The 12,046-nt window shown below is 41.2% G+C and overlaps 1 protein-coding gene across 3 annotated transcripts in view; it reads right to left on the bottom strand.

Annotated features, from left to right (window-relative positions):
* The window catches only part of LOC138964713 (gelsolin-like protein 2), a 42,978-nt gene that overhangs the window by 9,021 nt on the left and 21,911 nt on the right, over positions 1 to 12,046 (bottom strand). For all 3 annotated transcript variants that reach the window (XM_070336741.1, XM_070336742.1, XM_070336740.1), the window contains exons 2-7: positions 9,734 to 9,928; positions 9,152 to 9,232; positions 8,149 to 8,297; positions 6,803 to 6,874; positions 1,847 to 1,974; positions 1,150 to 1,258 (exon numbers count right to left, since the gene is read on the bottom strand). In XM_070336741.1, the coding sequence (XP_070192842.1) occupies positions 1,150 to 1,258; positions 1,847 to 1,974; positions 6,803 to 6,874; positions 8,149 to 8,297; positions 9,152 to 9,232; positions 9,734 to 9,740 (546 nt within the window). In that variant the 5' untranslated portion in view covers positions 9,741 to 9,928. The remainder of the gene's footprint in view (positions 1 to 1,149; positions 1,259 to 1,846; positions 1,975 to 6,802; positions 6,875 to 8,148; positions 8,298 to 9,151; positions 9,233 to 9,733; positions 9,929 to 12,046) is intronic.

Here is a 12,046-nt window from a genome sequence, read left to right as displayed (position 1 = left end):
TGTCCCTCCCTCCCACCCTCTCGCTCTCCCTTTCTCTGTCGTTCTCTCTCCGACCTCTCTCTATACCTCTCTCTCCCTCATTACCTCTCTCTCTCTCTCTCTCTCTCTCTCTCTCTCTCTCTCTCTCTCTCTCTCTCTCTCTCTCTCTCTCCCTCTCTCGCCCCACCTCTCCCTATCTCTGCCTATCCCTCTCTTTCTCTCTCACATAAAACTTAATAACCGGAAGACTTCCAGCACTTTAACAACACCAGTTCCCTTATTTTAGCAATATCTGAATCGCGTTTTGTCAAAAGAAACAGTCCTTCATGCGGACAACATCCCTTTATAGTTTAGGCGTGGCATTGGCGAAGTCAAAAGATACGTTATCAACCAGAACGTAGTCGGCTAAAATGGACATATTTTTCCTTGCTGTGGAGTCATGGATGCACGTCTCTCATGCAGATTTTTAAGTTCGAATAGAAAAAAAAAAAGAATTTTGAAGTGTTCATATCTTCGCAGATGACGGTTGAGTGAGTTTAAGGAGTGTCTCTTTCCTCTTCTACTTACAGAAACCGTTATAACTTTTATTAATGAACTAAAATAGAGTTTCAGGGCGTACATTTTCATCTCCTGCGTTGTAAATTCAGACCCCTTTTCTAAAGGATAAAATAGCAATTCAGAAGCAGGAAAGATGTGATCACAAAAAACAGAACTAAGTGGCCTTTTCCTGTTGAGTGCCATTTTTTTCCAACCACTTTTCAATTCGTTGGTAAAAAGGAAAATAGTTCTTGTCATTGCTGGGTTATTTTCCTTACTTTTAATTTTCGTCTGATAAAAATCACTTGTAACTCACGTAGTAACTCAAGATTTTTAACCCTAAAGCGCTTTAGCAAAATTTCGAACGCATACACTATTTCTTATAGACATGCTCACAGAGAGACGTACAGACACTCAGCCAGCCAGCCAGTCAGCCAGCCAGTCAGCCAGCCAACGAACCAGCCAGCCAGACAGACAGTCGACAGACAGACAAACTGACGGACACCCCCCCCCCCACACACACACACACAATGTATACGCATTATCTCTCTCTGTTTCTCCCTTTTCTACCCAACCACCCCCTTCCCCACCCACCAACCCATCCCCCTTCTGTGTCAAACCTTCTTGACCTACCTCTTTGACCTTGACCCCATGCCTGTCACCATGGAAATGAAGCAGACGCGGCCTGTACTCCTCTGGTTTGACCTTGCGGAATCCGCTGTCAGCCCCGCCGGTCAATATTCTGGGGAATAAAAACAAAACAATAAAACAACCAAACCTGTTCTCGTGAATAAAGAAAGGCCAAGCTTCGCTATTTCTTTTTCATTTATAAATTTGAATACTTGTCAAGACGTGCTTGGAATACACTTTATTACGCACGCAAGCACGCACGTAAGCACATACATTGGCACACACGCACACACACACACACACACGCTCGCACGCACACACACACACACACACACACACATACACACACACACACACACACATACCGTCACACACACACACACACACACACACACACACACACACACACACTGCACACACACACAGAACAAAAATTCTCACGTAGGTATGATATAAGTAGAATAATGTTTTAAGATCACAAGTGAAAGTGATTTGCTTCAAATATAAACTGCCAAAACGAACAACTGAAATAAAATTGGAAATATGTTGTTGCTTTACCCAAAATTGTTCAGCAAAAGTAGCTCTTAATAAGCTCTGCGCATCAAGTACAAATAGAATGAACAAAATCCGCTGATTCCGATAAAATTACTGGAAAACGAAGTAGCTCTATCTGCTACATAAGGATATCCTTATCACTCACGTGATGGTTTTGAAGTATGACCTGAAGAGGTCAGACTCGTGACCTTGAACTTCACGGTGCTGGATGGGGACGTCATCAAGATAGGTGTCGAGTTCCACCGTCTTGTAAGCCGCTGTACCGTACTCATCCTGATAACACAGACACAGTTCACATACTTGAAACATAAATGACATATTTTTCAGCACAGGAGCTTGTATCAACAAGCTCCTGTGTTTTTCAGTACGAACAATTACACATTGATAGGCTTCCGTTTCAAACTTCGAGGTGATGATCGTGGTTTGACGCCCGACCAAAATCGTATTGAAGCTAAGTCACGCACGCACGCATGCACAAACGCACGTTCGCTTGCACGCACACACACTCGCGCACACGCACGCACACAAACGCACGCCGTCACGCGCGCGCAAGCACAAACACGCACGCACGCACGCACACAAAAACAACGACACCGTACACACACACACGCACGCACACACACACACACACACACACACACGTACACACACACACACACACACACACACACACACACACACACACACACACACACACACACTTTATTTGAGACCAAGGCTATCAACACTTTTTCAAACTTGATACGACCTTGATAGATCCCTGCGCCTTGAGTCCGAGTCTGGAGATACGCGCGCGATATAAGACTTCATAAAACGACCAAAAAAAGACTGTCGATTCTTACAAAATCTATTGTGATCACCATGATCACGCTCCAATTCTCTATATACTTTCTGAGAAAACATTCATCTGTCCTGCTTTAGGGTCTTTTTTTTCCTGCGTAGACTTCCTTAGTGTACAATGGTGGATTGCGAAATGTTATCATGATTTCTGCACATCCTGAACTCAGGTCAAAATGAGTTCGGCTTATTCTCTCCCTGACAGGATGCCTTGAGTTTCCTTGTCTGGCAAGGAAACCGATATTTTTACATATTTAGAGCTTTTTGTAATGTATTATTGATATAAGCAGATTCGCGATCGTCGATAATGATTTGTAATTTTTAAATTACAAAGGAGTTGATATGTAAGACAGTTTCAAGCGAGCTATTTTTCGCGGCTGTATTTACTGTGCAAACAACTCTAAATATGGCAAAAGTGTCACATGATAAACAACCGTTTGGTTTCGCCGCTCACTGGAGCAGACGATTTTTTCTGTAACCAGTTGACAGTGATGAAACCATATATTACGGTCTCCTTCCGGCAGCAGTTCCAAAATTTCGACTTGTTTTGACCTTAGAACGATGTCTTTATCATAACTGTGAAGAACAGAACGGAGATCACTGTCGAAGTCGGCCAATCTGCAATCATTTTCCTCTCGCTAACACTGATCTCAAATTTAGAACAGTGCTCGCGAAAACCATATGGGAGATAACTCTGTATTTTTGTTTTGATAGATTCGCGTAGGAAATTTTTTGTGGAGTAAAAATTTCGTGTTACACCGGCAAGCTGTAACACAACGCTTTTATCCTACTTATGAGTGTAAGTGCACTTTTTCTCTACCTGGTCACGATTTTGGTAACACAACCTTGAGATAGTCTACTCATTTTCTGAAAAGAGAATTTAAGCAGAAATAAATAAAAGCAGGAGAAATTTAGTTCCGAAACCAACACCGCCCTTGTCATTGTCAAGTTATTCATCTCTTTAAGCTTAAACGTGAAAAGACTCGTGAATACGAAACTCGGCATTGGATTAGGTTCCCAACAGTGCAGAAATCCATCCTGAACTCAGATCAAAATGAGTTCGGCTCATTCTCTCCCTGACCGGTGTAACACGACATTTTTACTCCACGAAAAATTTACTCCGGAGTAAATATTTTGTACGGAATTCTTACTCCGAGTACACTTTTCGTACGAGGAAAGAACTCCCCAAGGCACGAAAAAATTACTCCCTCCACGAAATTTTTACTCCCCATTTTTTTTACTTCTTGTAAAAATCTCGTACGCAAAAATGGGATGCGGGCGAAGGGATAATGCCAATAAGCTACCCTCCCTCCACCCCTTCCACCACCAACACTAACAGAGGACAAGGGAGTATAAATTTCGTACACCTGGCATGGGAAGTTGAATTGCTTGTGTTGGGATGAAGTAATTTATTCGTTATTTATTCGTCAGGGGAGTAACATTTTTGTACGAAATGTTTACTCGGAACTCACCTGTCTTGGGGAGTAATTTTCTCGTGTAATGGGGGAGTGCTTTTTTCGTAAAGGGAGTAACTTTTTCGAACGAAATGTTTACTCCGGAGTAAAAATCTCATGGGAGTAATTTTCTCGTGTTACACCGGGTCAAGTGTTTGTGAAGTACGTAGAACGAAATGTCGACAAGACTCGGAGTTAACAGACACACCAAATGACTTTGCAAGCACACATGCATACGCACTCACCAGTCACCCACCAACTATGCGACATTCGCGTGCGCATACGCACAGAATGACACCGTGACTAGGCTGAGCACACACACACACACACACACACACACACACACACACACACACACACACACACTCCCTCCCCATCTGCCCCCCCTCCCCGAACAACTCTGCTGCTCCAAAGTGTTTCCTAACAGCTGTTGCGAATGTTTACATTTGGTAACTTGAAAATGCTGAGATTCAAGTATGATTTACAGCAGTCATAAGATATGCCTCAATCAAGTATGTTAAGCCATAGAAGCACGTTATTAATTGGGCGATGTTTAAGATCACCACTGTGCAACAGTATACACGAATGTTCTTGACCTAATCTCCGGAGCTGTGTACTATTGAATGACATGCATTTTCAGTCCTTGAAATGATTATTACGTATATGAAATGGCAACTCGAATGCATTCTCTTTACTGTTTTCAGTAACACTCCAGTTAGAAAATGATACAGACATGCAACAACAAGTGTTGACCTTAACGTCAACAAGCCGCCCTTGGTAATATGGGGGTGGGACACGGAGACAGACAGACAGACAGACAGACAGAGGGAGGGATATTTTTTTTAAATGAATAAATTATATTTTTATTTTATTTTAAAGTAAATAAATACATTTTGGAAAGAATTAATTGAAAACAAATTAAATGAATAAATTAATAAATAATTTAAAAACAAATTGACCGAGCTCTTTACACGTGGTGACATGGTAGACAAACAAACACCTGAAACCCGGACAAACAGGCAGAGCAAATCCAGTAAGCACCCTTTACAAGGCGGCTAATCCAACGCATGTTCGCATGCTGTCAGTGATAGAACGAGACCCGAAAAGAAGTAACTCATTACCGCCTCTTTCCAAAGTAAATGACGTACACACTTTTGCGTCACTTAACCTTCACAGTACCAATGCTATTACTCATGAACGGCCCATACTTTCTAAAGATATATTCAACATAAAAAGTATCCGTCTACACAACCCACGCCATCCAAATAGAAATAAACAAAGTAAAATGCCTTCTTTAATTCAAAAGTGGGTCGTCCACAACCCACCACATATAGACTGTGTAGTTCAAATGACGTCACTATTTATTTGTTTATTTACGGAATAATTCTTCAAAAATCGGTCGTTATGAAGGATCTATGGTGTTTGAGATTTACAGGAAGTCTCGATCAAAAATCCATGTCCCACCCCAGATTACCAAGGGCGGGTTTATTGACCCGTTAAGGTCAACACTTGTTTTTGTCCGGAGCTCTAATCCAACGCATGCTGTCAGTGAAAGAACGAGACTCGAAGGGAAGTAACTCGGAGTTCTGGGTGCGGGAATTCCCGCAAACGTATAAGTCTGTCAGTGGGTTTCGTCCCCTGGCTCGGTTTGTAAAAGCGTTAAAAGCTAATATCTTCCGTTTGACTACCGTTAGGAATGTATTTTTTTGCATACACCCGTCTAACCCTATTCCTAACAATTTCACGAAATTTGAGCTTAATTGACCCAGAGATACAAGTCTTACCCGACAAACACCGACCGACCGCCCGCCCGCCCGCCTCAAACAAACAAACAAACAAACAAACAAACAAACAGACAGAGCAAATCCAGTAAGCCCCATTATACTAATGGCGGCTTAAAAAACATAGTTTAGATTTTGGTCTTATTTTTGTATAATTGTTAGTGTTCAAATCCATGTCACAAACTCTGGTTTCCATGTAACGAAGTTGACGTACTTTTAAACCCTTGCAAATTACCGAACGTAGACAAACAAAATGTGCAAGAATGTCTAATTATTTATCTGCATGCCAAGGGTATGCATTAATGAAATCAATGTATACGGTTAAAATGCCCCAGTTATAAGTACAGAAATGTCAACTTCGTAATAAGGTTTCCACTGGTACACAGCTCTGGAGAATAAAACTCAAACAAAATATCTCAAAACATTCGACAAGTCAGTAGTAACTCTGATAAGACTGGGTACATATGAATAATAATTTGACCGATTTGATAATAGGTGTGTCCGTACCCTTTCAATGCCCTACTGAAGTCTCTCGATCGCGTGCAGTAATGGCTCTCCAGAGCATTGCACATGTTTAGCTCGCTATTAATAGATAATCTGTCACTTAACACGGAAGGACGTGGCCGCTTGTTGTTGAAGCGTGTTGTCTTGCTAATATGTAGTAGATTCGAATTACCTTGTGCGTCGCAGGACGGCACAGTTTAGGCTGAGAATCGTTTAGAGACATAAACAGACAGACAGGCAGACATGCATACTGACGACAGACAGACAGACAGACAGACAGACAGACATAATTATACGCATACGGAGTCATAGAGAGAGAGAGAGAGAGAGAGAGAGAGAGAGAGAGAGAGAGAAAGAGACAGAGACAGAGAGAGAGAGAGAGAGAGAGAGAGAGAGAGAGAGAGAGAGAGAGAGAGAGCGACAGACACACAAATACATCCCCCCACACACACACATACACAGTCCCGGCCCAACTCCCACCCCCCTGCACTATTATATTCATACATCAAACGCGCTGTTTCTCACCTGTGTACTGTGTTTCCCGATCCAGAAATGAACGTCGTAGAGAAGCTGTTCCCCTCCTTCCTCTTTGTACGTCTGAAAGATCACAACACAGTTACACTCAAACATCACACGCACACACAGTTACAGTCAAGTAGGCATTGCCTTCAGCTGGCAACATCCCCCTCTCCCCCCATCATCTAAATTCCTGAGTCTGTTCAAGCACGCTTCAAAATGTTGTGATATTATCCTGGATTACTGACTTGAGAGATACATTACATGTTCGCTCCTGAATCTGTGCATGCACAAACTGAGTATTGCAGAGAGCATCATCCGGAACGAATGGATCAAACTGGGTGTCTCTTGGCTATAAGCTAACGTCAGAACAAATAAAGGAAGAAAGAAAGAAAGAAAGAAAGGAAGAAATAAATAAAGAAAAAAGAACAACAACAAACAAACAAACGAACACACACACACACACACACACACACACACACACACACACACACACACACACACACACACACACACACACACACACACACACACACACACACACACACACACTGACACACACGCACACACACACACAAACCAGTCATCAAGTGCACACACATTCACAAACAAAAGACCCCACAAAACAAACAATCAAACAAACCAAAATAACAGCCATCAAGTGCACCTATAACTTATTGTATAAGAACCTTCGACACTGAAACCCATTCCCATGAGAATGTAGCACGGTGTTAAATAGATTCTTTGTCCTGTTGAACGCGTAGAACCTATGTTAATGGGCATGGCACTTAAAGGTTAATCTTCTTCCCCGAACTTTTTAAACTTTTTTTCAGTTGTAAAAATAGCTCATCCTTTTGTCTAGCAACTGCAGAAGGACGAGGAAAAAGATTTTTTCCTATCATAAAAACGTGTCCCCGAAAAGATTTTTGTTCTCCTTTTTTTGTCTGGATACTTGCCATCAAATTATGCTGCATGGCCATTCGAGAGAGAGAGAGAGGGGGGGGGGGGGGGAGAGAGAGAGAGACAGACAGAGAGAGAGAAAGAGAGAGAGAGAGAGAGGGGGGAGGGACAGAGACTGAGATAGAGGGAGAGAGAGAGGGGGAGAGAGGGGCAGACAGACAGACAGACAGAAAGGCAGACAGGTAGACAGGCTGACAAAAATCAGACAGACGGACAGAGAGCGTGTGAGAGAGAGAAAGGGGTAGAGAGAACAGAAGAGAGAAGCGAGGAGGAGAGACGAGCCAGAGACCGAGAGACCGAGGAAGTGACACAGACAGGACAGAGACAGAATAGAAAAGAAGATCAAGGGCATCAAAAAGACAGAAAGAACGTCAAAGAAAACTCTCACAACTCACATTGAGCACGATGTAGGAGTCTCCATTGTAGAACTTGCCATAGTCTTCCGTGGGCCACTCCGTGACCTTGAACTTGACAATCCTCCAGATCTGAACACCCACTTTCTGACCCGCCTTCCGCCAGGCTGGCTCACTCTCCGCTGATTCCTCTGTCATGGACAAACGCACACACCTATGTAAATCGGAATGTTTCAGATACTCAAGGCGGTCCTCGATAGACCGAAGTCGACTTCGCGAAGTCTTCTAACCGAAAACTCGTTGCTAAAGCTTCCTGCGGCCAGCTTCTCAAAGTCTACTTCGCGTGGTCCACATGGCCCCGTGAAGGACAGGCTTCAACCCTTTCGTTGCCTGCAGGACGTCAGCTCCTGAGTAACGTTCTTTAACGGGCAACAAACCGATCAATAAACAACAACAAAGAAGGAGCAAACATAACAACAAACAAATAATGTGTGTGGTGTATTCATTCATCAAGGGCACATTGTAAGGTGTCAATTCAAGGAAATACAGATAATGCTTTGTATACACATATTTACTGGCAGCAAATAGGTTAAAAGTTCCAAGTTCGTACCAATGTCAGGCGAATACGTACAGGGGTGTTCATTTGGTGGTTTATTCCAGGTATTCGGTTTGGAAAGGTTCGTACAAGAATTCATTTCCGCGGGTTTGACTGTCAGGCATAGCTCTATGTTTCAAAACTTTCAGCGGTGAATGTTCAGGGTTTAGAGTTTCCTAGGATTTCTAATTTTGGGTTTGGACTTAATGCAGTCCTACCACAAAGTCTGCAAGTTAACAGATGCCCGTGCACGTAATCTACAAGTTCGGAAGAGAACACAATACTGTGTGACGAAAAAAAACCCGACAAGAAACAGTAAACTAGTCAAAAAGAGAAGAGACCAAACATTTTATTATATTCCAACAAATCGGCTCACTTTTCAATTGCCGTTCAACTGAAATATTGAGGGATCATATTTTTTTTTTTAAAGAAGAGGAGAAATTGGCTCACTTTTCACTTGTTTTTCAGTGTCTGAACCGAAGAGAGCGAGGTTGGAGTCCTTCCAGTCATAATCCTTAGCTTTTCTCAGTCCTGCAACAGAACATGCAACACATGGCTATTGAACCTCTTCGCTGAGAATCAATCGATAATTTAACCAATCGATCAATGTTTCAATCAATGTGTCAATGAATCAATGAATCAAAGAATAAATGAATGAATGAATCAATGAATGAATCAATGAATGAATCAATGAATGAACCAATCAATCAATCAATCAATCAATCAATCAATCAATCAATCAATCAACCAATCAATCAATTAATCAATTAATCAATCAACCAATCAATCATTCAATCAATCAATCAATCAATCTATTAATCAATCAAATTGACATACACAAACATGGACTTGGCCCAAACCGACAACTGATGCATTTATGAAGAACAGACAGACAGACAGACAGACAGACAGGCAGGCAGAGAGAGAGAGACAGACAGACATATATGTAAACAAGCAAATTTGAATATTAAAGGAATGTAGGGCTTAAAGTATCTCTTCACCAAATTAAAACTTTCGAAGTAATCAACTTACCAGCCATTGTCTTACGATCGTCTGTTGTGGGTGCGGATGCTGCTTTTCTGGAACCTGAAAGATGATCGAAACTAGATTTTGTCTTCTGATCGTCTGCTGGCTTTCTGGAACTCGATGGAGGATCAACACCAGACTTTGTCTTTTGGTCGTCTGTTATGGGTGAGGGAACGGATTCTGGTTCTGACTTGCTGAAACCTGAAACATCAATTAAAAAAAACATTAAATATTAGACAAAAACATGTTGTTGTTGTTTTTTTAAAGAAAAGAAAAACAAGTAGTCGCGTAAAGCGAAAATACAACATTTAGTCAAGCTCAGTCGAACTCAGTCGAACTCACAGAATGAAACTGAACGCATTGCATTTTTTCCGCAAGACCGTACACTCGTAGCATCGTCTGTCCACCGCTCGTGGCAAAGGCAGTGAAATTAACAATCCAGAAAAGCGCGGTAGCGGTTGCGCTGAGGAGGATAGCACGCTTTTCTATATCTCTATTCTTTTTAACTCTCTGAACGTGTTTTTAATCCAAACATATCATATCTATATGTTTTTGGAATCAGGAACGGACAAGGAGTAAGATGAAATTGTTTTTAAATCGATTTCGGAAATTTTATTTTAATGATAATTTTTATATTTTTAATTTTCAGAGGTTGTTTTTAATCCGAATATAACATATTAATTATTTATATGTTTTTGGAATCAGAAAATGATAAAGAATACGATAAACGTAATCTTGGATCGTTTTATAAAAAAATAATTTTAATTACAATTTTCAGATATTTAATGACCAAAGTCATTAATTAATTTTTAAGCCTCCAAGCTGAAATGCAATACCAAAGTCCGGCCTTCGTCGAAGATTGCTTTGCCAAAATTTCAATCAATTTTATTGAAAAATGAGGGTGTGACAGTGCCGCCTCAACTTTTACAAAATGCCGGATGACTCTCATGAAATTTGTTATAAAAATCGGTCTAGTAGTTTACTCTGAATCGCTCTACACACACACACAGACACACAGACACACAGACACACACACACACACACATACACCACGACCCTCGTCTCGATTCCCCCCTCTATGTTAAAACAATTTAGTCAAAACTTGACTAAATGTAAAAAGCCAGATATAATAAGATTCTTCATCTTAACGGCTAAAGACTAGAGCGTTTTAAGTTCAGTTCAACTGCACCGCTAGGTTATAGTATGAAGGATAGTTGAAATGCTGACTTCACACTGTCTGTGACCTTTATATCGCTGTGACTATGCAGGGTGTCGCTGTATGTCAGGGGGCGGGGGGGGGGGGGGGGGGGGGGGGGGGAAAGGGAAGAAAAACAAAGAAAAACAAGTCGCGTAAAGCGAAAATACAATATTTAGTCAAGTAGCTGTCGAACTCACAGAATGAAACTGAACGCAATGCCATTTTTCAGCAAGACCGTATACTCGTAGCATCGTCAGTCCACCGCTCATGGCAAAGGCAGTGAAATTGACAAGAAGAGCGGGGTAGTAGTTGCGCTCAGAAGGATAGCACGCTTTTCTGTACCTCTCTTCGTTTTAACTTTCTGAGCGTGTTTTTAATCCAAACATATCATATCTATATGTTTTTGGAATCAGGAACCGACAAGGAATAAGATGAAAGTGTTTTTAAATTGATTTCGACAATTTAATTTTGATAATAATTTTTATATATTTAATTTTCAGAGCTTGTTTTTAATCCGAATATAACATATTTATATGTTTTTGGAATCAGCAAATGATGGAGAATAAGATAAACGTAAATTTGGATCGTTTTATAAATTTTTATTTTTTTTTACAATTTTCAGATTTTTAATGACCAAAGTCATTAATTAATTTTTAAGCCACCAAGCTGAAATGCAATACCGAAGTCCGGGCTTCGTCGAAGATTACTTGACCAAAATTTCAACCAATTTGGTTGAAAAATGAGGGCGTGACAGTGCCGCCTCAACTTTCGCGAAAAGCCGGATATGACGTCATCAAAGACATTTATCAAAAAAATGAAAAAAACGTTCGGGGATTTCATACCCAGGAACTCTCATGTCAAATTTCATAAAGATCGGTCCAGTAGTTTAGTCTGAATCGCTCTACACACACACACACACACACAGACACACACACACACACACACACGCACATACACCACGACCCTCGTTTCGATTCCCCCTCGATGTTAAAATATTTAGTCAAAACTTGACTAAATATAAAAAGGGGGGGGGGAACAAACGAACGCACGCACATACACACATACACAACCAAACACATGAACACACACATAAACACACACACACATTCACACACAAACAC

The sequence above is a fragment of the Littorina saxatilis genome, linkage group LG4 (genome assembly GCF_037325665.1).
Source record: "Littorina saxatilis isolate snail1 linkage group LG4, US_GU_Lsax_2.0, whole genome shotgun sequence".
In the NCBI taxonomy this organism is placed as follows: Eukaryota; Metazoa; Mollusca; class Gastropoda; order Littorinimorpha; family Littorinidae; genus Littorina; species Littorina saxatilis.
This window is presented reverse-complemented; position numbering and strand designations above follow the sequence as displayed.